We start from the raw sequence: 27,124 nt of genomic DNA on the forward strand, positions 1-27,124 counted from the left end.
ATGTGTTGTTGGTCGACTGGAGTAGGGGTAAGGGAAGTTGTTGCATGTGCCGCATGAATTTATGCCACATATGGCAACACATATGCAACATTTGGAGCTGTCTATATATATATTTCGGAAGTGTGGAGATTGCTTCTAAATGTAAATGATGCATTCACGCGTTGCTGATAACAAGGAGGCTGGGATTTCGAACGGTTTTTTTTGGAAATATAAAAACAAGAGAAACATGTTTTATGGGTAAACGAATCAGGTTTTATCCACACAAATTATAAGTAAAAAATATATGTATGTATATATGTGGTTAAATATAATTGAAAAATATTTTGAAATAGTTTTAAGGGCGTTTAAACTTGATAAAAATAGGAGTAATAAAAGATTTGGAAACTTTAGGCAAATGAATGGGAAATATACTATATTTTTATAGTTTTGGTAAAAGTAGCTACGTTTACTGAATATGCAGTTAATAATTTCCTTACTAATCCATTTATGAATATTGTTTTGCAGGTGCTGCCAAAACTCTGGCTGAGGCTCAACCGAATAAAATGTCGATAAAACGTAAAAATCTGAAGTTAATTTTCTTTGAACAGTGACGAAACAGAGCAATTTCGAAAAACAAAACGAAAACAAAGTGAAAAGTCAAGCCGAAGCTAACGAAAACGAATATACTATCGATTTGCATTCACATATGTATATGTATATATAAATATATATACATATTTAGTTAGAAGAAACAGAAAACGAAAATGGATCTTAGTCTCGAACGCGATAGCTCGGCGCTGGGCAGCTTGTTTCAACAGATTATCAATGACATGAAGGTAAGTGATCGATAAATTTATCGATAATTGTATAGCTAAAAAGTAAGTAGACAGCACACCTTTTGCGGAAGTCTATAAATTAGCAGGAAATATGTGCTATACAAGTTGGAGGAAACATTAGTTGTCTTTCCTCACGACTCGCTTGCCTTTCCAGTGAGAATGTCAGCTTCAGTTTCCAGTTCCAGTGAAACGAAACGTTTGCAAGTGGAACTAGAGACGTGTCAAGCGAATTGTTGACAGTTGTTTCTTTTCGCTTGAGACTTATTGAATAACAGAGCATATAAACTAAATAAATCAGAAACTCTAAAGGTCAGGTGTGTGTGTCAAGAACATTTTTCCAGGGTATTGAAAAGATATGTATATATATAAAAGTTAACCAAAGACCAGCAGAAATAATTAAAGCCAAGGTCAGAGCAATGTGAACTGTGTGCGAAATAAACAAAACTTTCCGATAAACAATTCCGTTGCGATAAAAGATACACACAAGTATGCTGGTTGCCAATTCTCAAGGCTCTACTGTACATAAATATGTCAGAGAACAAACGAATTGCGTCTAATTGATTTTTTTGCACTCTCTCTCTTTTTCTCTTTGTCTCCCTCTCTCTCTCGGCGTCTGAGTCTATTGGCTGAAATGCCAAAAATAAGTGATTCAATTAATCTACGCGAGTTCAATAAAAAATATAGATATGTTTGCTTCTATCATTAATTAGTGTTTGATGCCCTGTAAATTACGTTCCAAAACAGCATATTGGAAATGTAACTGAAAATGAATGAATGGGAAATGGAATACTTTGTAGGAGAAAGCTTATTTGATAGATTTATTATGCCTGATTGATGTTTTTAAATTGTGTAAGCTGCTGTAGCAATTATAGGGTATTTGTGATTCGGTTCAGCATCTTGTTGTCTGCCTATTGTGCGTTGCTTAGTCTATTGCCACACAAAACACATTATATTTATCTATTTAATTGCAGTGTATCAATAATTTATAGCAATCATGACGCCATTCGCTCTATACATAAATGTTTTTTATATTAGCTGAATGTAATGGTTACTTCAATTAACAGCAGAGCATATATGTATAAGAAAGTAGGGTACGTCTAGGGTATATATATATATATACACATACTTATATATACATACATACTATATTTGGCAATTAAAAGTTCTAGACTTTAGTCTAGGCTTTTGACGTAAGGCCTATTGACAGTCAGATCAACTCGATCATGCAACATAGTTTATTGCTTCCAGGGTATTTATAGTCTACTATTTTTAGCTCAACTGGAAAGCTATGAAAATTTCGGCTTCTCTTCCAGAAATGCTTTGAGACCATTTCCGACTCGGCTGTCGACAGGTGTTGTGCATTTCGACGCCTTCGCTGGTACCGAAAGATAAAAGTGTGCCGCGCCCGCTTTTAGCTATTTTTACAGGTAAAGATACAGATACAAATGCAAACGGAGATACAGAGATACAAACGGCAGTGCAGACAGCTGTCAGGAATTGTGGATGCGGGCGACTGCATTTTGTATTTATGAAATTTATTTATTTTTTCTTTCGTATTTCGTATTTTTTGGTGGCCACGCAATTGTGCAGCAGTTCGTTGTACCCCATAGCTGTTAGCCATTTTCCAGCTATATGTGCTAGCTATTAGCTTGCTTTCCAGCTGTAGTTGCTGTTGTTGCCTGGCCTGAGTGCGAATTAGAGCAGAAACATGCCTTGAAGCATGTGCAGCGGCGGCAGCATCATCATTTAGTTGCTGCCACAGCTGCGGCGCATGGCTAAAGCGTCTGGCTGGCAATACACCCTGTACTAATTAGTAGCCATAGGGTATATTGACTATGTAGCCACAACTTTTTTGCTAACGCTTAAACAATGCAAAAATATGACTGTAAAGGGTATATTAAGCTAGAAACATATATATTGTTTACTTCACTTGCCAATCGGCTACCCTGTGCTGATGTGTTTCAGTCTGAGCTACTGCTGCGGGCTTAGTGCTCCATGCATTAAAGGGCACATTGCAGTTGTGTTTACAGGGTAGGGTACATCGCATTATTCAGCTACTATTCTAAAGAAAATTAGATGCCTTAGAAGATTTTCATGTCATGGTGTTTGGCTAGTCGAGCAACTTATGCTCTTGGCCTTTACTTTTTATTGTTGTCTAGTCTTTCGACCTGGCCAAAATGCAAATGTCAGCTGTTGGTGTTTAAGCAAACTTAACTTCAAATTCCAATTTCCGTGCAACTAAAATTAGTGTTTTTTTTTGTGTTTTAATTGCTTGGCTGCGTTTGCCATAGTTAAGTCTCGCTCTCCACCTTCTTTTCCCTCTCTTACTCTTTCTGTCTATCTATCTCTCTCCAGATATATAGCTGTTTGCGTATATTTAGCTTAGATCTTAAATGCCAGCAGACCGAAACAAATTTAATGCCCCTGCACCCAAGATGCGGGCCAAGGTGGATGGAAATGCGAATACTAAATAAATACATATATTTATATATATATAAATATATAAATATATATATATATAAAGCTCTGCTAACGGCATTCACAACTAGTTGCAATTAAATGCGGCTAATTTCAGTTTGAGTGCAGTCCGAAGTTTTCCGAGCTTCTGCTACATTGTAATTGTTGCTTAATCTTCTTTTCGTTTTGTTTTTAAGCAATTGGCGCTTTTTTTTAGAGGTTGTTCAACTTTTTCACTCGTCTCGCACGGCTGACTGCCAAACGACTTGTGCTAAGTGCAAATTCGTGAGTCTGTCATTCAGTCATTTTATCAGTCCGTCATTCAATCTGACTCTCAGTTAGTCAAGTTGTCGCATTCGGATGGCACTCGCTGAAATGTGTAACAGAAAAGACGCTGTCAGACACATGGCGGCTATAATAATCATACCCTGTAGCTAAACAGTGTTCAAATATAGGGTATGATTAACTTTAGATAGGTGCGGATATATGCGAGCTTGAAGCTAAACTCATGCTTAGAGTAAGAGTGAGAAAGTTGATAATTGATGTATTAACGAGGATTATGATAAGATATTGATATTCAAAGTCAGTCAGGTGATTGCTGATTACCGCCTAGACCTCCTCTTAATTGGGCTGCCTTCCCCCGCCCACCGGATGTTAACACCTATTAACCTTCAAGTCTTTCTGTTTACGCTAGCTGAGCATTTTCGTTAGTGCTCTTGCGCCTGGGTCACAACGCCTTTGTTCTTGCGAAATTGTTCCTTTATGGTCTCTTCTGTGACTTCATCACTATGTTTCCCTTGAATCTTTTAATGCGCATCCAAGACTCCATCATTTTGTCATTGTCACAAAAGTGAAATTCGCTTTCTGTGCCCTGTTGGCACTTTTCTGACTTCCCTTTCGGCTGCCCCACTTAGGCCTTTTAGGTAAAGCATTTGCTGTCGAGTGCGTAAGGTATTTTATTGTCTTTTAACTCGCATATGCGCTTTCGGTACGTTAATATGTGCGTAATAAACGGGAAAACGAGAAAATTGTGCTTTTACTCAAATACAGAAAAATTGTGAAAATTTGTAGCTCTATAAGATACAAAAGAAAATAGGCTCGGCGTCTAGGTAATTTTTATAGACGCATTCTGATCCTGCCTGAGTTTAGGTCGATATTTGCATCTGACAACCAGATAGTACATGACCAGATAGCTCAACCCATAGATGGTCATAAAGCTGGCACCCAGAAAGAGGCCTATAGCACCGCCAAACGACATGATCAGCTGATCCATGCTAAAGACAACGCGACGCTTGATGCCCATCTTGGGCAACTCTTGGTTTATGATAAACTTACGGTCAAACGTCTGTGAATTGGCTGCACCACCGCCATTCTAATAGATAGTAGATTGCATGAAAATGTTAACGGTATATAAACCATAAAGAAGAAAACTCACCGAATCTACTTTCTCAGTGACAGTAAAGCTGATCTCCTTGCAGAGGGGCATGCAGTCACAGGGCTGCTCGAGCCAGTTCTTTCGTGCTAGGCACACCATTTGCTTTATATTGCAAATGCGATCCTTTGGTCCTTGCACATAGAAAAAGGGTTTGCAATTGCAAAGATCCAGGGCCCGATTTATGCGACACTCCATGCGACAAAGGCTGGGATGATAGGGCTAGAATTTGTAATAGGAGCAGAAGTAAACTGAAAATAGATGTGCATAACACCTACTTTATAGTACTTGAGATTGTTCTCGTCGATATATCGGCACTTGCGATAGGCGATGGGCACATTGCGTACATCGTTCTCGGCCGAGAGGGAGTTGAGCATGAACTGTATGTGGTAGGTGCCCTTATTGCCCATATCAAGGGATACAGTGCGACGATCGTGTGGCATCAGAAACTCGTTCACATCGTGAATAAACTAAGTGAATAAAAAATGTTTACGAACTGTTATGCATACACACTAACGAAAGTATTTACCAGAGTTACCGTAGTGCCAACCATGGGTGCGTCGATAAGAGTGCGACAATTGTCGAAGTAGGTGCACATGCGAATAGGCACTGTGAGATTTTGCCTAACAATTGATGATATAGTTGAAAGATAATTATTAGAATATAGTATTCATAGTTACTGAGTTTGTCTCTCAAGCGCAAAGCCAAACTTCGCCAGTTGACTCGTTGTCAGACAGAGACCCATTTCGGTTAGGCTAGACACAAACTCGGGAACTTCTGGCTGCATCGGTAAAGTGTATATCAGCAATTTCCTTAGCATCCGAACATAAGGCAGATTCTGCATAGTCGTATCATTTTCGTAGGGTATCAATGTTTCCAAGTTGTTGTATTGCAATTTATTTAAGACATGCAAGAATTCGGTGTAATACTTCATCATGTCGGCGCTAATAGGAACTTCAGTGAGCTCAGCATAGTCGTTTTCCCAGATACTGTCAATTGTGATATTAATTCTCATAGTTTCCCTTAGCTCGGTATACTCACTCATTAATCAGCTTATGCGTTAAATGGGCGGGCAGCTGAGTATATTGCGTGCAGAGAGTGATCCCTAGAAAGGGAAAGGAGCGCAGCGCAAATAGATATTCGTATTCGTAGATAATGGGATTATTCTGATAGCGCAGCCATTGGGAAAGGCAGCTGTTGATCGCATAGTAGGCTGCTGCGATGATCGTGGCCAACCAGAAGATGCGCTCGAGAAAGTGGAGGTCCTTGCGTGCCAGATACGGCATTCCGTGTATGGCCGATTCCTTGCACACTTTCTTCCACCAATCAATCGGCTCAGTCTGTTCCTGATCCTCTTTCCGCTCTATCGTCTGCTGCCTGGAGCTGTGCTTGTCTTCCGTCAGGCTCGCCATAATGCACTGCATGTCCTGCCATGTGGCACACTTGCTTTTAAGTAGCTTTCCCGTCGAGTTCTATGGAAATGATGCGCTCTTTAACAAGGGTCCCGCCCACTACAAGTGATTAGTCCTTAATGGTATTCTGTTGTAGCTTTAATGTGTTTGCTGCATGCATAATCAATAAAATTGTGCTACGAATAAGAGCCATAGTAAATTTTTATATATATTAAACATAATGCACTCAAATACAAATATTGATATAGTTTCTTATTCAAAGTTCAAAGAAAATGGTGAAAATTGATTCAGTTGTAAGGTCAAATTTTATGAACAGTATAGGAGGTTGTAATTAATTAAATAATTTTGTATGCAAATATTTAAATTTGTTTCACACTTAATTCAGTTGCTTATTAATTAGTCAATGCATAAACTGTACAGATCACAATTTCTTGTTGAGATTAAAAAAAAAAAACAGGTTTTCTTTTTCTTCATTAAAGAAAAATATATGCCATGAGACCCTCGGTAGTTGCCTTCCCTTGATTGTTATAAGATTCTCGGCTTAACATATGTAGTTGAGTATTTTAATCGACCGCACATATTTAAGATTGTTTTCATATCATATAAGATTTCCAATATTTGTATATTATATGGTTACTGTTTATCTGTTAGTCCAACAGTAAAGCTCATATCTATGCGATTTTGATAGACGCATTCTGATCCCGCTTGAGTTTAAGTCGATATTTGCATTTGACAACCAGATAGTACATGACCAGATAGCTCAACCCATAGATGGTCATAAAGCTGGCACCTAGAAAGAGGCCTATGGCACCTCCAATCGACATGATCAGCTGATCCATGCTAAAGACAACGCGGCGCTTGATGCCCATCTTCGGGAGTTGCTGAGTTATAACTATGGTGCCCTCAAAGCCACTAACGCCATTCTTCGGAAAAAGCATAGGAAGATTGGGAAACTATGTAGAAGTATAGAAACTTACTATTTCCTTTTTCTCGGTGACAGTAAAGCTGATCTCCTTGCAGAGGGGCATGCAGTCACAGGACTTCTCGAGCCAGTTCTTTCGTGCTAGGCAGACCATTTGCTTTACATTGCAAATTCGATCCTTTGGTCCTTGCACATAGAAAAAGGGTTTGCAATTGCAAAGATCCAGGGCCCGATTTATGCGACACTCCATGCGACAAAGGCTGGGATGATATTGCTGGAATTTTGAATAAGAGCAGAAGTAAACTGGAAATAAATGTGCATGAAACCTACTTTATAGTACTTGAGATTGTTCTCATCGATATATCGGCACTTGCGGTAGGCGATGGGCACATTGCGTACATCGTTCTCGGCCGAGAAAGAGTTGAGAATCAATGTAATTTCATACGAGTTTAAGGTGTCCATATCGATGCTCACGGTGCGACGATCATGTGGCATCAAAAACTCATTTACGTCGTGAATAAACTGAGTAAATGTGTAAATACTATACATATAAAAAATATCATATATACAAACTAAGGAACCTACTTACCAGAGTAACCAGAGTTCCAGACACAGCTGGCTTGATTTGCGTCCGACAGTTGTCAAAGTAGGTGCATATACGAATGGGCACAGTGCGATTTTGCCTAAGTAGTGGATAATATAGCTAATGAAAGATAGTATTCAATATACCTACTCTATTTCTTTCTGTAGGGTATATCCAAACCTAGCCAGCTGACTCGTTGTCAGACAGAGACCCATTTCGGTTAGACTCGACACGAGGTCGGGAGCCTCACTCTGCTTGGGTACAGTGTTTTTCAACAATTTTCTTAACATCCGAACATAGGGCAAATTCTGCATAGTCGTATCATTTTCATAGGGTATCAATGTTTCCAAGTTGTTGTATTGCAATCGATGCAAGACATGTACAAATTTGACATAATATTCCATGCTATCGGGGTCAATCGCAACTTCAGTGAGCTCAGAAGAGTCGTCATCCCAGACACTGTCAATTGAGATATTACTTCTCGTAGTTTCCCTTGACTCTGCATACTTACTCTTTAACCAGCTTATGCGTTATATACGTTGGTAGCTCACTATAGTGCGTACAGATCGTTGTGCCTGCGTATGGAAAGGAGCGTAAGGCAAACATATATTCATATTCGTAGATTATGGGATTATCCTTATATCGTTGCCATTGTGCGATGCAGCTGTTGATTGCATAGTAGGCTGCTGCTATGATCGTGGCCAACCAGAAGATGCGCTCTAGAAAATGGAGGTCCTTGCGTGCCAGATATGGCATACCATGTATGGCCGATTCCTTGCACACCTCCATCCACCAATCAATCGTCTCAGCCTGCTGCTGTTTCTCCTCTTGATCTTCCTTCTCTAAGTCCTGCGTTTGCTTCTTGTCTTTGCCGTGAGTTGCCATGTTGCACTGGTGTTTCTGCATGAGGCACATTGGCTTTTAAATAGCTTTGTCGTCGACTCGTGTTGTAATGATGATGTAATGATGCCGTCTGCCAATTAAGGACCCCTTCCAATAAAAGGAGCTAGTCTCTAATAGTATTCCCTTGTAGCTTGAATTGCTTTCATGCATGCATATTTAATTAACATGTAAAAACAGGTGGGAATTTTGATTTAAATAAATATCTATTTTAAATTACAGAGATATACTAATGCATTGATGTTTTTTTAGGCTGGAAGGTTAGATTTAGGTTTGGTAGCTCATATTAACACTTGTATTTACATATGAACAACTTTTGCATAGAAATTGATATAATTTTAATGCAAATGCCGAAAATTGGTTTCACGCTCAATTCATTTGTTTACTAATCAAACTAATTTAGGAAACATTCAACATTTGTTTGCGGCATTCACGGTTGAAGTTTTGTATGAATATTGAAATTATGCATTTCTCAACTTAGTTGATACAGCATAAGAGTATTGGTCTCAGGGTCATGGGTGCGAGTTACACGTTGGATGGATGGATTTATATTTTCATATATATCAAAATGTATTTAACAATTATTAGCATTTTCATTCTTATAGATAATTATTTGCGCTTCAAGCCCTTAAAATTTTCATACTGCCCTCTTAAATTGGTTAGATTTGAATAATGTGATAATAAAATAATAGTACAATAAGTTCTTAAGCTATCCTGGTAAATTCTTTTAATTTTCGCCCCATGCCTTAAGAAGTTTTGTACATCCAGTCCCATATGCCCGGCTAGCTCAGTCGGTAGAGCATGAGACTCTTAATCTCAGGGTCGTGGGTTCGAGCCCCACGTTGGGCGGAGTTTATAATTTTTTATAATTCGTTTTTATTTAATTTTGTAAAATCCTATTTATATTTAATTCGAACCTGTTATTCTAAAAGTATGTAATCTGAATTAAAATGAAAATAATTATATTGATAGGTATTTTTTGATATATGTCATAAAATATATATATATATATATATATATTAGGGTAAATATATGTTACGATCTTTAAGTATTGTTATTGTTTTTCTACTTTTATAGTCCTTTCAGTTGCTATGCCTTGAAGGACTTTGTTACGTCTTATTCCCGTGGCCCGGCTAGCTCAGTCGGTAGAGCATGAGACTCTTAATCTCAGGGTCGTGGGTTCGAGCCCCACGTTGGGCGAGGTTTGATTTTTTATAATTCGTTTTCTTATTTAATATTTGTTTTTGTAAATTCCTATGTATTCAAATCGAAAATGTTTCGCTGTGCGGGGGTTATCTACAAATAGACGCACATTTATATTGGACTATGGCTAATAAGCTGTTATTTATAGCGCTCAACCTGAACAGTGGCAGCAGCAGCAATAACAACAACAATTATAATCACAGCGCTGACGCAATACTCGATGACAACATTTAGTTTTTTTTTTATTTTTCTCTCGATTGCTTGAAAATGGCTAAAAAGCGGCTTCAAGGCCACAGCAGCTCAACTTGTGGAAATGGCACAGTGCAATTCGCATTTGTATTGACGTTTTTTCTCTTATTTCTTATATATTTTTTTATATTAAATGTCGCTGTCGCTTGGCTTTTGTTAGCTCGCACTCAAAGAGAGTGCACAGGATGTGCAGCAAAGCCAAGCCAACTGAGAAACTAGGAAACTAGTGCAAGGCTAAGAAGGCGATGATGAATAGACTAGGGTAAAGATACAAGAAGAAACAAAAATAATATATAATACATATATATATTTGTTAAATTAAAGGAAAAATTACTTTTACAAGTCTCAGTTGCTTAAGCGCTCTTCAAATTTGCATACAATTCCCAAAAGGTTATGACTTGGAAAGCGCCATTGGGCGACAGCGAGCTTTTCACTATTTATTTGTCTTATTTTTGATTACTAATAGTTATTTAATAAGAATTACTTACACCTAAGTTCAATGAATCAGAATTGTATTTGTTCCTAGAAAATAGCCATGAAACAACTTTATGATGTGGTGATAGCTAGCTTCCAGTTCAAGGTATTGTATATGTGTACTTGATTGTAACTGTATTAACTAAGGTAATAAAAATTTTAAATTTTAGCTCAAAATTAAGTTTGATAACCTTAAACAGTTTCAATTACAAATGCAATCTTTGCCTTTCGCCTAAAGTGAAAGATCTTTTGTTTCGTTTAACACTTGGAAACAAAGTACGTGAAAACTATGTAAAAACCACCTCTGTCTTCCTCTCTCCCACTGTCTCCACTCTCTCTCTGTCTTTCTCGGATGTGGACAATGATCCCCCGCAGATTGTAATCGGAGGCATGCGAAAAGTGTTTCCTCTTCAGCTCCAACAAAACAATGAAAATGAAGAAGACAAGTCGTTATATTAATTACTTTGCATTATTGTTTAAAGCAAACTGCGGGCAATCGTTGCTGCTGTTGTCGTAGATGTTGCTGTTGCTTTGATGAGACTGTCTGTCGTTTAGCTTGGCACTTTGACATGCTGTGCATATTGAAATGCTGTTGCGTGATTGAATTGCACATAACATTTACACTAAATCTATAGATGCACACCAACATATATCTCCTTTGTTCCATAGACAATCCAGATTGCCAAGCTAGGAGTTACTCTGTGGTGTCTTCTTTTGCTCGATTCTTCATTCATTTTCGACAACAGATGGAACGATGTGCAACACTAAGTCGAGTCCGCTTTTCAATAAAATTTATATATTTGAACTACCTTTTATATGCGTTTTTATTGAGGGACTAGTATACCCTATTAGCACACTAACAGTGAATTTCGAGGGTATCAGAAAACAAGCTGCAATTAATAAAACGTTTTTTATATGAAATTGTGAGAGTAACAGAAAAATGTTCTATTAGATCCGAGATAAAGTCGAGAGACGAGGCTCGTGTCAATTACGTGTGCTCTGTGTGGGTGTGGCGTCAACAACAAGATTGTTGCTGTTGTCAATGTTGTTGGCGTCATTGTTGTTGTTTTTGTTGTCTACACAGGCAATTATATGCATAAAATTGTTATCTGTCCGTCTGTTGGGTTTGTCTGCATTTGCCAAATGTATACAAATCAGCATTCAATGTCAGCCAAAAGCTTAAGATATATCAGTCATATATAAGTTAAAGCTGTATAACGCACTTATATAATGCTGTATGCGAGGGCCGTTTGGTATTTTAATATATACGTCTAGTCTTGGCTTTGAACTTCGCCCTCTATTCGTTCGAAACAATCTTTTTAAAGGCATTTTTTCTGATGCTTTGTTAGAATCTGTTTAAACTTATATAATATATTATTAAGGCAACCCTCACATATTTTTCCTCTCATTCCAAAGTGCATCAAAATGTAACTTGTTTATGATGTCTATGATTATTGAAGATTCTAAAAATAATCTGATCACGAATATTCCAAAACGAACCCTCGCCCACATCTTATGGAATTGCAATGCTTTACTTTGCGGAGATTCTTCCATTCAAATAATATGCTAAGCTCTTAGATTCTGGTCACACTTAAATGTATAGTATTTAAAAAGTAACCCTTGCTCATCTCTCTCTCTCTCTCGCTCCATTTCCTCATTCATTTGTAAATAACCTTTATAACGACTCATCTATATCAAAAGTATAACTTGTTAGTCGTGTTTTGCGGCTGTTCGATCGTATCGTAAATTATGTACAATTCACAACAAGTTGTAATGTAAAATGTAAAAGGTAAAAAACATGATTGATTAGCCTACCTTTACAATGTGCCACAGCTAATTGGCGAGCTATATAAATAGCTGGAAATCTGTAACAGAGTTGCAAGAGTTGTCTAAAATGTTGCTGCCGCTGCTGTTGTTGAGCTCTCAAATGCTTTGCCAAGTCCTGGCAGCTGATTACGAGATGCTAATTGATGATCCTGAAATCTTTACCGATTGCAAAGAGAATCCACCAGGTGCAAAAGGTATTTCTGGCTTATTCAATTTGGATGAATTGGAGTTAACATTGGATGGCGATAAGATACATGTGGCTGGTAATGCCACAACTGTTTGGGATATAGAGCCAACAGATCGCATAACGGTAAATTGTATAACCCGAATGAGATAATCAATCAATTAATATTGAATGAATCAATCAATTCATTAGGCATCCGCACGTCTATTGCAATTAGATCGTGGCATTTGGCAACCGACTGTCTTTAGCATTGCCTCGCAGGACTTCTGCGGTATTATGTACGATAAGGATCAATATTGGTTCAAGTATTGGACCCGCCATGTTGACGATATTGATACTATGAAAGGCAAATGTATCAATCATAAAGGCGTAAGTGTCAAACATAATTAGCTTAGATCAATACTTGATTCTCTCACTTTCCGTCTCCCTATTCGCTTCTTGCAGACAAAACTGATTCATTCGCCTTTCGATCTAAATATGGTTTTAAATAACGTTCGTGGCACCACTTTGCACGGTCGCTATAAGATTGTCGTCACCCTGGAGGCCTTTGACGATGAGAAGAGTGTTAAGCGTCCGGATAGCATTTGCGTAGAGATCATTGGCGATTGTGAGAGGCTGTGAGCGTTTTTGCATTCTTCATCGATCTACCTCGAAATATCCAAACTTTATATTACAATAAAGCTTCTGTAGTTTAAAGTAGAAATGCAAACCAAATGGTGTTACTAAAGATATATATATATATATATATATATATATATTCCATGTTCCACAAATTTTAAGCTCCACTTAAAACTTGAATCATTTAAATTTAAATAGACGTATTCTAGGTTTGAACCGATCCATTAAGAACCGGTTTAAAGTCCTATATTAAATTATTACCGAATTCTTGACATCAAAACAGTTTTGTTTACTAGAAATTTAATTTCAAGTATTGTTTAACGAGTGCTCTTCTCCTCGATTCTCAATAATTCAAGTAGGCTAGGGAGTATATATGCTTTGGTCACACTTTTTCCCTCCCTCTTCTCTCCGTTCCTTCTCTTCTGCCTCCCTTTCTTCTCCCTCCCTTTCTTCTTCCTCCCTCTATTCTCCCTGCCTCTCTTCTCTGGGTCTTCCGATACGAACTGTCTCTGAATCTCGACTTTTCTTTCTTCTCTTCGGTATTCTGTTTATCCCTGTTTCCTCGCTACATTCCCCTATCACTCAACGTTGTTCTCATCTTGCAGTCATTATTATAGGTAGAGGGTATTATATTATAGTTTTTGTTTTAAATCCCCCATTTGATTTTGATTTTCTGTGGCTGTGGCACGCGCTGATGTCAACAGACATTCAACTGTCATTCGAGATTGGCCTTTGTTAGCTGTCTGTGTATATGTGTAAGTGTGCTTGTGTGTGTATATATGATTTAAGAGCTCTTCAAGCGTTTCGCTTATGTTGCAAGCAGTTGTTGCAGTGGCCGTTGCAATTACATTTTGTAGTTTTGTGTTACATGTCTTAGCACAGTGCATGCTACTTGTATTCCGCCCGCATGGGGCATGGGGCATGTGGCAATGTGCGATCGCCTGTTTGGTTTTGTTGCTTTTTTTTCAGTTTCTGTAATTGAAGTGAACGCCAAATGCAAATTGCACGGCTGTCAAGTTATTAAGTTACTTGATGAATGAATACAAATCGTGGCATCTATCTATCTATCTAGATTCTCAACCATATGCCACATGCCAAATGCTACACGTTTTTCAATTGGTCGCGCATTTAATTTTAAGTGTCGATTCATTGCGCACCAAAACTTTCAACTTTGCCAAAATAAAAAGGTTTTTATTTAGTAGCAGCATAAAGACCTTCAGCCACGGCGTTCGTTCATCCAGCCTGCAACACACTTTCATTTCAAGTGCCTTGCACAATTGTTACATGCTCGTCGAAACTACTTAAGGGAGTATATAGGCTTTGTTCAATGCTCTTTCGAGTGGTAACAGTCAGAAAAATCAACTATTGATTTACTGTAACTAGATTATATTGCCATTCAGTCCATTCAGTGCAACTAGTCCACGTTGGATTCGGATGAGTATTGATTCTGCAGTTAAACTTGGCATGATTCGAACTCATGCCTGATTCCCGAATGATTCAACAGCTCTCTGTATGATATATATTTCTAACCACTTCTGAGAGAGCGAGTATTATGCAGTCGTTACACACCTCTGATACTGCTCTTTATCACTCTTTTGCAACTTTCTAAATCAGAAACAAAACAAAAAAAGGTGCAAATTATTAGCGCACGACTTGACTCAATTATTTGGGCCCCCGCCGGCCTATATAGAAATCAATTTTTTTGATAGAACTCTCCACGATGGCCTTTAGTCATAAAAAAAAAATGCGGCAGCTGCCTGCTACTCGCTTTGCATATTGTGCCACAAAGAAAAAAGTTGCTAACCCAAAAAACAATTTCGCTATGTAGGACGTGGCAGCGAACTAAACAACTGAACCCGTTTGGCTAGCCAAACAGCTAAGCTGAATGTTGACTGCTGGCTGCTCTAGCTCACCTTAAGATTCACAAGCTCTCTACGGGAAGCACGAAAATTATCAAACAACAACAACAACAATTGCAACTGCAACAGCAACAAATTTTTAGTTGCATGAATGGTGGCTGTGAGAAGCAGCTGAGCAACGTTTTAAACTCGTGTAGGATGTGTTTTTTTTGCTGCTTTGTAGGCTATTGGAAAGATCAAGAGTTTATACATTATATATATATATATATGTATATAAATAGGTGTATGTGTGTGTGTGAGAACCTTTCCAGTTTTGCCGCTGCCTTTGGCACATTCACTGGCTGCTTGTTGTTGTTGTTGCAACGCCTCTCTGGCTGCTGTTGTGGGCACAGTTTGCCAGTTAAATAGATGCACTGAGAGAAAAATATATAAACAACAAAATTTAATTATTTATTTAGAATTGCTGTTAACTGAATATATACACTGCAAAAAAACACACTCAGTGGATTGAATTCCATTTTTAAATATGTTATTAAACTCTATTTGACCATTTTAATACTTTTTTATGTAAATATTAAATTTTAATATGTATTTATTGATATTTAAAAAGATATTACAAAAAATACAGAGAGAAATAAATCTGAAATTGATTATTTATATTTTAAATTAAATTGTGTGTTATTTATATATATATATATAAATACATATATATATACACTGAGAGAAACAAGTGGTAATTCTCAGTAAAATCACTGCATAAACATAAAGTTTTCTATTATTTTCTCTCAGTGTATCACCTATAAGATTACACGCTGCACATTTCACAGCAGCTGCTGTTGCTGTTGCTGCCTACAGCTTGCAGGCAAACTGGAAAGTGTTGCCTTTTGCACTCGCCACACACACACACTTAGCACACACACACATGCTTAATTTCCCACCTATTTTTGTGTTTTCCAAGTCTTTTAATAGCTGCTGCTGCTACGCTTTCGATTCGAAACCCTTGCCGCTATTTGTTGCACACTCTCAGCTTAGTCTCAAAGATTTGGCCTCTAAGTACGCATTTGCCAGCCTGCTAATAATGGCTCATTCATGAACTCCGAAGCGCGCAACAAATGCCTTGAGCTGGAGCTGTAGAGCCAAGAGAGGATCCACAAAGAGAGTGGAGAATGGAGAGAAGAGAGGAGCAGTTGGAAATCTAAAAATTCAACGCCAACGCCAAAACAAAACTTGGCTATAATGCTCGTAATGACAGGCTTGCGTGTGTGCTACAGACTCTTGGGCCGGTCAGCATACACACACACGCACAACACAAAATTTTCATTCATAAAATGCCGACAAGTCCGAGTCACGTCAACTTTAACGATACGTTGCCCACGCATGGAGCCAAAAGACTTTGGCTTATCAAGTTGTTGTCGAGTTGATTTTCAATGCTCGTTCAAATGGTGATTTAAAAGAGTACATTGGTTGTGTGAAAATGTGCAGGAGGCGTGGCAGACTTCATAAAGTACACATAATGCTGCCTTGATAGTGTCAAGTCTCAATGATAACAATATAGTTTTTGCGCAGAGTGCAGGATATCTTCTAGTCGGGCATTCCCCACAAAACATTCTGACTTGTTTCAATAAATTTTTGAATATTTTCCTTGAACGAGTATTAGACAGTCAGAGATTGTTGGTGCTGTTGTCAGCATGTCAACATTTACAAAATTCTTAAAATTATTTATTTATTTATTTTTTTATTTTTTTATTTATTTATTTACTAGATTATTTTTGATTTTGTTTTGCAACGCAAAATATTATGTATTATGTGGGTTGCTTTGTCAATCATACGGAAATTGATTTCAGTTCTTCAATAATTTTTTGATGTAGCAAAAATATGCAGTTTTTTTTTACGGTTTTTCACAGATATTTTCTTGAGATATTTAGCATTTTGCCTTGGACTTTTAATTGTTTCAAGTTGCATAATTTATAAACATTTATTATAATTTATAGTATTGCTGTATTTGCTGAGTTTGTGGGCGGCAAAACACAAGAATTTGAGGAATTTCAAGAGCTGTTTTTTGATGCTGAAATAGTCACAATCTCAGTTGAATAAGTGTGTAGGAGTTAGAATAGGAAATATAATGCGCTTAATGAAGTAAAGCCCTACTATAAGCTTTCATATTTCATTTTTTAGAGTTCAATAACAGAATTTTGAAGTTGGTGCAAACTCACTTTTTTATATAAAGCTCTTAATATGTTTAATCATATAATTATCTAATACCCGAGCTCTTGCAATCGAATTGTCTTCAACATGCAATCGATTGTGGTAGGTCAAGTAAATAATCACAACGAATCACATGGCTGCCAAATAAGGCGCATCAGACAGTCTGTCTTGTATGTCTGCCTCTTTCTCTCCCTGTCTCTCTCTCTCTGTCTGCTGGTGGGCTATTGAGTGACAAGCAGAGCTCCTTCTCCAACGTCTCCAGTCAAGATCTACCGCCAACTTCTTCTGCTTCTTCGTCTTCTTCGACTCTTGCCGTTGTCGTCGTGTTATGAATTATAAAAACCTTTTGCAGTCACAAGTCTTGACGTCTGTCTTTATTAACGTTACGTAGCAGACGCAGCGGCAAAGCCAAAAGGTAGACAAAACAATGAGTATACCCTGTAAGTAAATGCCAACAAGGGCTGCATGTGCTATGGACACTTTACTAATAATGTTTATTATTCTAAATGTTCTTTACGATCTCAGTCAGAGGTTCTAATTACATTGCAAAGCAGTTTTGAAATAGTCATATAGCTTAAACTTCAATTTTTGGCTTTAAAAAACTATCTTAGTTTGATGTTATGTTTATATTCTGTTTTAGTACAGCCACGAATTTACTCAGTTTAAGTTAAGGTATCTAATTGTCAACTTCATTTGGCTTACAGCATTTGAAACGTATGTTATACAGAATGTGGGACAGAGAGGGATAGAAAGAGGGAGAAAGAGACGCAGATATTTAGTGTGCGAGTGAAATGCGCTTTGTGCAGAAATAACCAAAATCGATTTCCGTTCATTTCTGTCGTTGCACCTCTTTCATGCGGCTCAATGCACTCGACGACTGCGTCACCTCTTTTATGCAACGTCTGCTCCACAGCCTGCCCCACTGCCTCAGCGGCAGCTTTTTGTTTGCATTTTGGCTTCGCTGCTCTTTTTTATTTTTAGTTTTTTTTTTGTAAATGGATTTTGTCGATTGGCATTTGCGCGAACCTTTTATTGTACTTATTTTTGGGCCTCGACTGTAGGAAAAAGCGAAATGCGAAATGTGAAATGCGAAAGCGAATTTCAAATTGCATTTCTGCGCCTTTAATACCCTGTAACGAGCTTTCGAAATGGGTGTATAAATACCTGTAAATCGTTTAAGAATTATTATATTTATCTCTTTGTCCCCTATCTATTTGTATCTGTGGCTAAAACTAAACTAATAACTCGAAGACTTTAAGAGATAGAGTTATAAATTTGCTTTAATAATACACCTTTAGTATATTAACTTATAGAATATATTTTTTCTAGGACTTACATCCATCATACTTAAATAAATTTGATATTTACAAACATTTGTATGAAAGGGTAACTCCCAGTCGGTTACCTTCTGATAGAGCACTGCTTACCCTTTTTTGTTTGGCAAATTTGTTGAACCGAACACAGAGAAATGAATCCCGAACGCTTCTGGCTGCTGCAACACTTGACTGACCATTAAATTGAGCCATTGACCAGGGATTGCTTTCATCATCAATTTGAGGCCTCGCGGCTCGAATTCAATGTCAATTTGTGCAGCTGTAATTGAAACTCGGCGCAAAACCAACAAAAAACAAAAACGAGAGCAATAAAAATGTGCGTAACGACTTTTTAAGTTGGCTGTGCTTTCGTCTGTGTGTGTGTGTTTACTGTAGTTGCGTGGCCTAAACCAGTTTTCACTTTATTTTATTGACCATTTGTTGCTTCTTTAACTTGCGTTTATTCTCAAATTATGTGTATATAAAAGAAAAATCTCTTAACTACTTTTTATGATCGTCTCTCTGTGTGTGTGTGTTCACAATTTGCAGACGTTTTGTCTTTTATGGTCTGACAATGAAACCACTAAAAAGGGGAAAAAACAAGCAAAACAAGTGAGAACATTGCAGTGGGGTCTGACCAACCAACTGGATAATACTCGTTCAGGGTCTAACAAAATTGCAATTGAATAAAATATACTCTAATTGCAGTTCTTTAAAGCTTAAAGTAGTTTTAAGATTTAAGTTTGAAAATTATTGATGTGGAGAGAATACACAGGACTTCATATATTGCGAATTTCTCAAATACAGGTTCATGGAGAGTCTGTTCAACATATCCCCCTTATGCATTTCTTAGGCGAGCATTAAAACAGCAGCAGCAGCAACCACAGCGAGAACTAAAACCCATGTGGCTTTTGACCATATTTCGCATAGACAACATTTTGCTTTGCCATATTGTGAATCGAAGTTTGCTTAGCTTTGCAATTTGCTGGTCGTTGGCTTTGACTTGAAAACACTTTCGTTCTGCTTACCTGATGATTGTAGTTGCCCATAAAAAAGGTGGAAAGAGGTAAACTTTATTAAGCACCACAGGCAGCCACAGCAGCCCTTCGATTAATGCACATCAATTAAGTTCACAGTCAAGGCTGCCGCTGGTGGAGGTTGGGAGGTAGCATTGAGGCAAAGCAGGTGCTAATTGCTGTCAGCTATGTCGTCACCTTTGTCTACATACTAAACAACAGAATTTATAGAAAAGCCTTGACTAAATGCTTACTCTATAAAAATATACATTATATGTAAGAGATATTACAATAACTTTATTTAAGTATACGTAAAAAAGAACCTTGTCTAATTGCTAAACTATAGTTCTCAGAGTTCGCATGGAGTTTCAAGAAATTTAAAAAACTAAATGGTTTCTATATTACCTCTTATACTAGGCCTTCCTCTAATAAAAAGTCATTGTATCGTAAATAACTTTTTCACAAGAATTTGTCTTATACACATCATCAAAGTAATGTAATGACATTCCCTATAGAAATTCGAATACATTTCTAAACAATTTGTTTGCTATGCTACTTTTAGGTATATTTATAGCGGTATTCCCTACACAATTTCTTCAATTAAGATGCATTTAAATATGTATATATTTATGGTATTCCCTATACAAATTTTATATGTTTCTGCACCATTTGTTTGCTATGTAGGAAAATTGGATTCAATTAAATTTTAAATGTGAATTTTACGCTGATTGATAAATGCGCAAAGTGCACTCAATTGAGTGTGTCGCATTCATTGAGTTAAATTGTTGTTAAATTTATATATATGTTTTAGTCAAACTTTTCATTAGTTTTAATGAAATCCACAGACAACAAAAGTCGCCTCCTTAATGAGCTTTGAGCACAGCAACATGAACTTCAATCACTGCCTCATGAAAACATCGAAGAAACTTTGCAAAACATTTTTCTCCATCACATTTTTGCTTGGCAAAGACTTTTGACATGCCCGAAATACATGTTTAGCTAATGGGCAGGAGCAGCAGGATGTTTTGTAAAAAACATGCAAAACCTTGTTGGTTGAGCCAAAGAAAATTTTTGACTTGTTCAACTAAGTCAACAAATTATCATCAAGTAAACCGAACTTATCTAAATAATAATGAAATAAATTTAAATCGGCATATTACGCTGTTCAGCAAATTTATGGATCTTAAAAGCTATTGAGTTATTGCCCATCGAAGCGTCTTTATAAGCCTTTATACCCTATAGACTTTTAAAGAACTTAAAAAGGGATATATTGAGTTGAGAGAAAATGTGTCAAGGATTAGATTGAAAATCTCTTGAATATCCTACTATTATTGAAGAAAACTAAGTTTAGAGGGATAAATATATCGAAAACGTAAAATATATAAAGCAGTATATATAAATTATTACACAATATATATATAAAATTAATAAACAAATATATAAAATCTACATTGAAAAAATATAGCAAAATTATATTATCAAAATATATTTAAATTCAATTAACAAAAAATAAATAAATTAAAAAAATATTTAAATTGAAAATAGATTTATATATATTTATTAATAAAGATAGAAATATTCCTAGGGTATTACATAAGCGTTATCTCCGTTGCAAACTCTTTTGATAGCATTTCGTATTGACGATTGAGTCACACGTACGCACAATTTGTCAGGATTTGGGCGCTTATTCTAACTATCTATAAAAAGGATGAACCAATAAGAGGCAACCTTTAGCTACACTCTTTGTATAGAGTGAGAGGGTCAAAAGGGTTAAACTTGTGCCTTTTATGTGCTTTTCTATTGAATTTGATAGCGTTTTCAGCTTTACTTTGAAATCGTTTTTATTAAATATTTTCTAATCCGTTTGCTGCTTTTTTTCTATTACAGAACACATCTCCATTATGGGAGGACTTTGTGGCCAAGGCTAGCAAGCTACACACATGCCTGCGGTAAGTAGAGAATCGAAATCGAAATCTAATTTGATAATCGAAAATAAATATAAATTCAGATTTAAATTATTATCAACAAATTTGATCAGTTTAATGATAATTGGCTTTTTGAAGCAATTGTAAGAGGAGAACTCAATCAACAAATAAATAACGAAATCTGGCCACCAAATTGTGGTATTACAATATAGACTCCATAATGTGAGACTAATGAATACTCTGTATATAATATCCCCTATGTGAGATCAATGTAGCTTACGACAGCTCAAGTTCAATTACAGTATAGCCTCTTTAATGCAGACATTCGCTAAGCCATGCTCAAACACCTTAGTTTTTTGTTTTCTAAACGATAGACTTTACTGTACTTCAAAGTACACTGAACTGTTTTTCATTCACATTTCATGTTTGTTTTTTTTTCTTTCAGTTTTCTTTTTCTCTTCTTTTTGTTTTTTTTTTTTTTTTTGGCCATTTGCTTGGTATTTGCGTGTTGTTTATAGTTGATTCTGTTTTGTTTTTAACGCGCAGACTTGGCCCCGATTTGTGACGCCAGCGGCGTTGTCTAAGCATATGCAATATATATACATAAATATACTCTTATACATCTGCTGATTATGTATATAGCATACGCCTTGCATTAATAATCATGAAATCACGTTGAAAAGCCACTGCTGTCTGTTGTCTTTAAAAGAAATTCTGCGCCAAGTGTTTGCCCAATGCGCTTGACACACATACGCACCGTTGCCCGTTGTCACTCGAGCTAGAAAGAGAGACACACACAGACAGAGAGAGAGAGGGAGGGAGGTAGGTAGACAGACTCAACCAGACCAACCAGATCAGATCACAGCAGCAGCAGCAGCAGCCCAGCATCTTCATCTTCATCAGCTGCTTTGGGTGCAGTCGCTCTTTGGACTGTCTGCCAGTCTTTCCCTCTGTCTCTTTGTCTCCCTGTCTGTCCGTCTGTCTGGCTCTGCCATTTTCAATTGAAATGTCGCCCACGGCCAATAAAGTTTCTTGCAAAGTTTATTAGATTTGCAGTCGTCGCACTATAATCAATGGCATCTTTAGTTTGCTGCTTTTTCTCTTTGTATACCCTGTACAGAGTGATGATGTGAGGTGTATGACGACTGTGAATGAAGTATCTTACAGAAATATACTATTCAATGATTTACTGGCTATTTCTCTGGTTGTTTCGCTTTGGGTATACTCTGTAAATATTACTTTAAATGTAATCACATTGCTCAACTCGAATAATAAACACGAAGAATATTTAAACATAGAATTCGATTATTTGCAGAGTATCTTCGAACAGTTATCTTAAACAGTCTCTCTCTCTTTCTCTTGTAACATCTATATAATCTTTGTTTGTTTTGTATGTTTTTAGCGCTGCGATTCAGGCAATTGCCGCCTATTTGGATGCCTTCCAAAAGATCGCCGATGCTGCAACCAATTCCAGAGGTAAGTTCAAAAGTCGTAAACATCATAACAAAAACAGATTTCTGTTTGCCAACTATCCGTGTAAGCCTTTGGGCTATGCGCCATTTAGATAAGGTACTCAGATGTATTAGGTACAAGTCCAAAACTAATTTCCAAAGTCATTAACATAAAAAAAGAATTAGTTTTGTTTGCCAACCAATAATTCTATCCTTTGACTTGTTTTTCCTGCATAGTAGGTACATTATCGTATTCATGAAAATACATAAAATACATTAAATAGAATGTTAAACATTCGGTACACATTTCTTTGCTAGTTATTCATGCCTTTGGCTATCTGAAAAAGATACAGTAGGTACCATTAGTTAGGTACATAATGTACACTTACAAGTTAAAGTTCATGCCTTTGGGCTATTTGAGAAGGTACATTGGTTACATTGGGGTACATTCACCTATTATTAATGAGAGAATCGACGACGCAACAACGACGTCAACGTCGGTCATCGATCTGAATTAACGCCTTCTCAGAGTTCTCTGTTCGGGTTCCGATTTTGTTGCTCACGCATTTCTATTTTAGCTATTTATATTTATTTATTTGCCTGCCTCTTCACGCTCGCAGCTCTGATTATGCAATTGCTGCTCACCTGGGCGGCCCCGCAACAACAACAACACAGCAGCAGCAACTGAAAACGGGAAGCGACAGGCAGCTCCAATGAATTTGCTTTTATTTCAACTGCTCTTACGCTCTGCCTATATGGTGGGCAGTAATAGAGTAGAGTAGAGTAGAGTGGAGAGAGACAGATCAAAGACCACAGAGAACATAGAACGACTTGAGCAACAGCAGAAGAAGACAACACGTATTTATATGTCTATGGCATTTCGAGTTGTTCAAGTTGACATTTTACTAGTTACAGTTAGTTAAGGTGGATAATTGCAAGTTTTGGAAGAGGCTTTAGAATGCGATTTAGATAGGAGACTTGAGATAGATTTTAAATAGAATGATGTGGTAAGTAGAAGTGTCTTAGAGATTCTTGTATAGAATAGAGTGCAATACACATAGGGGTTGTTGAACTGGTAAGATATTTCATGAAATGGAATTATAGATGCTTATAAAGAAGAGTTGATTAGGGAAAATCTATCGAGTTCTATACTTTTCGAAGAAGTTTTTCCCCTAATAACAAGGCAGCTAAATAAGATTGTTTAGACTTCTCAGTTCTATCCATAGATCTATATATGTAACCTACTTAAATTAGAGCGAATTATTAATTCTATAAATTACTGGCTTTACTCTCCTGCTTGTCAATACTTCAAATCAACAGTTAATGATGTTAAGCTCTAATTGAAAGACTTACTTAACGATGTCTCACCATTCACATACACATCAATCAGACTCTATTCCCTTACATTAAAAGAGCTCTGCATTTGTGGAACTCTTATTTATTCCCTCAATATTTTGTTCAACATTGACATAATCTGCTGCATTTCCAACATAAAAGGAGTTGTTCATATATCAATAAATATTTTATAAATTGATTTAAGCTTGATTGAACTGTTTTTGTCGTTGCATCGTAATTATGGTCATATACAAAATATGCATTCACAAATTTATTAAATATGAATTTGCGTCCGTTCGCAATTCCCAATGCGATTCATTATTTATCTTTCATGTTTGTCTGCCTGTCTCTCACGCTCTCTCTTGCACTCGTGTGTGCTCTGCCTCATTTGCATATATTGATTTCATGTCACGTCTGTGCTTGCATTTCTCTTGCACGATAATGCTCATACGCCCCGTTTACCACCAGCCACTCACACTGCCAGCCATGAAAAGAACGCAAAGGACTTCGTTTTGGGGCCACCCTAATGCTGTTGTCTGTCTGGCACATCAAAGACTCACTGTACTTTGCACTTACTAAATGGTTTCATTAGTTTTAGTGGTTAGTTGGCCAAAGTAGAGCGTAGAAATGCGACACGGCCTGTGCTCGGTCAAGCCTGCTGCACAGGACAAGTGCCAATTGTCTTTGGCGATAGTCCTGAACGAGGGTGAAACTCAATAATTTGCACATGGTTTTTGGCTTGCAGAGAGGGTGGTTGCATGCATTACCTAACGGGTGGGTTCTATTCCATATACCCTGCAGACAAGGCTCATACAATGGAGTATATGCCAGTTAGAGTTGGAAATTCACGTTTAATTTGCTGAAAAAGTTGTTTTAATGTTACTTATTCAATTAGCTTATACTACAGTTAACAGTTCAACCATTCATACATACATTAAATCATCTTATTAAATAACGGTTCAGTTGCTCAGTTAGATTCTGAGATGATTTTAAGTTGCTTTATGTTGTATATGCTTATAAACATCTGACCTAAAGCAAGTGTATGAAAAGAAAGCGTGTTAACTAGTCGATTACTCCTTCTGCTCTGTAGTCAATTCAATTAACTTGGATTTGTTGACGTCCATTAAAAACTTTATGCGGGCTTAGCGTTTAGTTGTTCTCTCTCTCTCTCTGCCTCTCTGCATATCTCGTTGTTTGAGTGTGCAGGGTATCAATTAGTATGTTATGCTCTATGATAAAACACAATTCAATTAACTTGGATTTGAAGGCGTTCATAAAGTGCTTTATGTGGGATTTGCCTTTAGCATCATATTTAATGAAAGCACTTCTTTGGTCTCTCTTTCGTCTAATGGAAAGGCGAGCACAAATCAATAGGATAATAGCAGCAAAGGCAATTTTTGCAAACGATAATTAGATTTGGAATAGAGAGAGAAGATGGAGATGGTGGTGGAGGTGGAGGGGGAGGGGGAGGGAGAAGCGTGTCACTTGTTTAGATAGGCAGCTGCCCAAAGCGTCGCAAGTAGCTGGCATAATGGGCACACACGAGAGACGAGTCGAGGCGAGAGACCGGTTGTTGACCGACTTCTTAGTTTATCCAAATGCCGTGTGGCATGCAACGTCAGTAATGGGTATTATAATTGGGGGTATGCAAAGCCTGGCCATGCATGCGGCAGCTAAAATTTCACATAGAATTTAATCTCTAACTTGCTCTTCTTTTCCTCCTTCCAGGTGCATCCAAGGAGATTGGCACCGCCTTGACGCGCGTTTGCCTGCGCCACAAGGCAGTCGAAACGCGCTTGAAGACCTTTACGAGCGCCATTATGGATTGCCTAGTGCAGCCATTGCAGGATAAGATCGAGGATTGGAAACGTACCGTGGCCACCATCGATAAGGATCATGCCAAAGAGTATAAGCGCTGTCGCAGCGAGCTAAAGAAGCGTTCCAGCGACACGCTGCGCTTGCAGAAGAAAGCGCGCAAGGGGCAGACGGATAACAGTTTGCAATCCTTGATGGATTCTCATATGCAGGATGTTACACTGCGTCGCGCCGAGCTGGAGGAGGTGGAAAAGAAGTCCTTGCGTGCGGCCATGGTTGAGGAGCGTTTGCGTTTCTGTAGCTTTGTGCGCATGCTGCAGCCGGTGGTGCATGAGGAATGCGAAGTAATGTCCGAGCTGGGACATCTTCAGGTAAGTAACAAATAAGTTGTGAGTGTAGAGTTTAGTATTAAATTCCAAATTCTTTGGCTTGCAGGAGGCCATGGAGTCCATTGCTTTGGTCACCAAGGAGCCGAGCGTGCTGCCCCAAGCATCGGAGGAACTTATACATGATGCCAAGGCTAGCATTAATTTGTATCCCGAATCGCCAGGTGGTGGCTCTGGCTCTCAGGGCGGCGGTTGCTCGAATTCTTTAGGCTCGCGCAAGAGCTCCGTTTGCTCTATTAGCAGCATGAACAGCAGCGGCTCCAGCAACTCGCCGGGTCATCATCACTATCAGCGTTCGCTGTCGCAGGTGCGAAGAAACTTTTTATATTTCGATAGTGCAGCAAAACTGTAGGTTTAAGCAATTGGTCATAAATGTTGAACATATATATACATGTTACGTATCAATCTATAGACATGTTAATGTATGTAATGTAGAGTTTCATGTAGAAATTATGTGCTTGATACTATTTAAACTAAACATTTTTTATGTTATTTACTTAAAATAGTTCGCTATTTCATATATGTACATAACATACGAGGAAATTATAAATGATATATGTTAATTTTGTTCTATTTTGCTTCAACTTATTGTTATGTTTGAATAATTTTTAGACTATTCTGATATTGACTACATATACTTATAAATCGTGTCACCAATTGCTTAAGCCTTAAGTTAATCTGATATATTTTAATGCCATCTCTGTGTGCATTGCTGACATTGCAGCCATTGTAGATGTATCTTT

At 37.5% G+C, this 27,124-nt stretch overlaps 3 protein-coding genes and 2 non-coding genes across 27 annotated transcripts in view; 4 read left to right on the top strand and 1 right to left on the bottom strand.

The window, feature by feature from the left end:
• The window catches only part of LOC111599959 (protein MTSS 1), a 49,669-nt gene that overhangs the window by 11,575 nt on the left and 10,970 nt on the right, over positions 1-27,124 (top strand). For all 23 annotated transcript variants that reach the window (XM_023315838.2, XM_023315851.2, XM_023315854.2 and 20 more), the window contains exons 2-6: positions 505-815; positions 21,357-21,418; positions 22,797-22,870; positions 25,909-26,366; positions 26,431-26,688. In XM_023315838.2, the coding sequence (XP_023171606.2) occupies positions 744-815; positions 21,357-21,418; positions 22,797-22,870; positions 25,909-26,366; positions 26,431-26,688 (924 nt within the window). In that variant the 5' untranslated portion in view covers positions 505-743. The remainder of the gene's footprint in view (positions 1-504; positions 816-21,356; positions 21,419-22,796; positions 22,871-25,908; positions 26,367-26,430; positions 26,689-27,124) is intronic.
• On the bottom strand, positions 6,749-7,213 carry LOC111599963. Its single transcript, XM_023315858.2, has 2 exons — positions 7,094-7,213; positions 6,749-7,039 (listed from the first exon to the last, which is right to left on the bottom strand). Exons 1-2 carry the CDS (start codon positions 7,190-7,192, stop codon positions 6,788-6,790), a joined length of 351 nt encoding a protein of 116 aa, XP_023171626.1. The 5' UTR covers positions 7,193-7,213; the 3' UTR covers positions 6,749-6,787.
• Positions 9,298-9,370, top strand: Trnak-cuu. Its single transcript has one exon. It is a non-coding gene; the product is annotated as a tRNA-Lys (tRNA).
• Trnak-cuu lies at positions 9,649-9,721 on the top strand. Its single transcript has one exon. It is a non-coding gene; the product is annotated as a tRNA-Lys (tRNA).
• LOC111599962 lies at positions 12,316-13,140 on the top strand. The gene is made up of 3 exons (XM_023315857.2): positions 12,316-12,584; positions 12,651-12,827; positions 12,903-13,140. Exons 1-3 carry the CDS (start codon positions 12,342-12,344, stop codon positions 13,077-13,079), a joined length of 597 nt encoding a protein of 198 aa, XP_023171625.2. The 5' UTR covers positions 12,316-12,341; the 3' UTR covers positions 13,080-13,140.

The sequence above is a fragment of the Drosophila hydei genome, unplaced genomic scaffold (assembly GCF_003285905.1).
Source record: "Drosophila hydei strain 15085-1641.00,03,60 unplaced genomic scaffold, DhydRS2 tig00000315-arrow-arrow-pilon, whole genome shotgun sequence".
NCBI classification, from domain to species: domain Eukaryota; kingdom Metazoa; phylum Arthropoda; class Insecta; order Diptera; family Drosophilidae; genus Drosophila; species Drosophila hydei.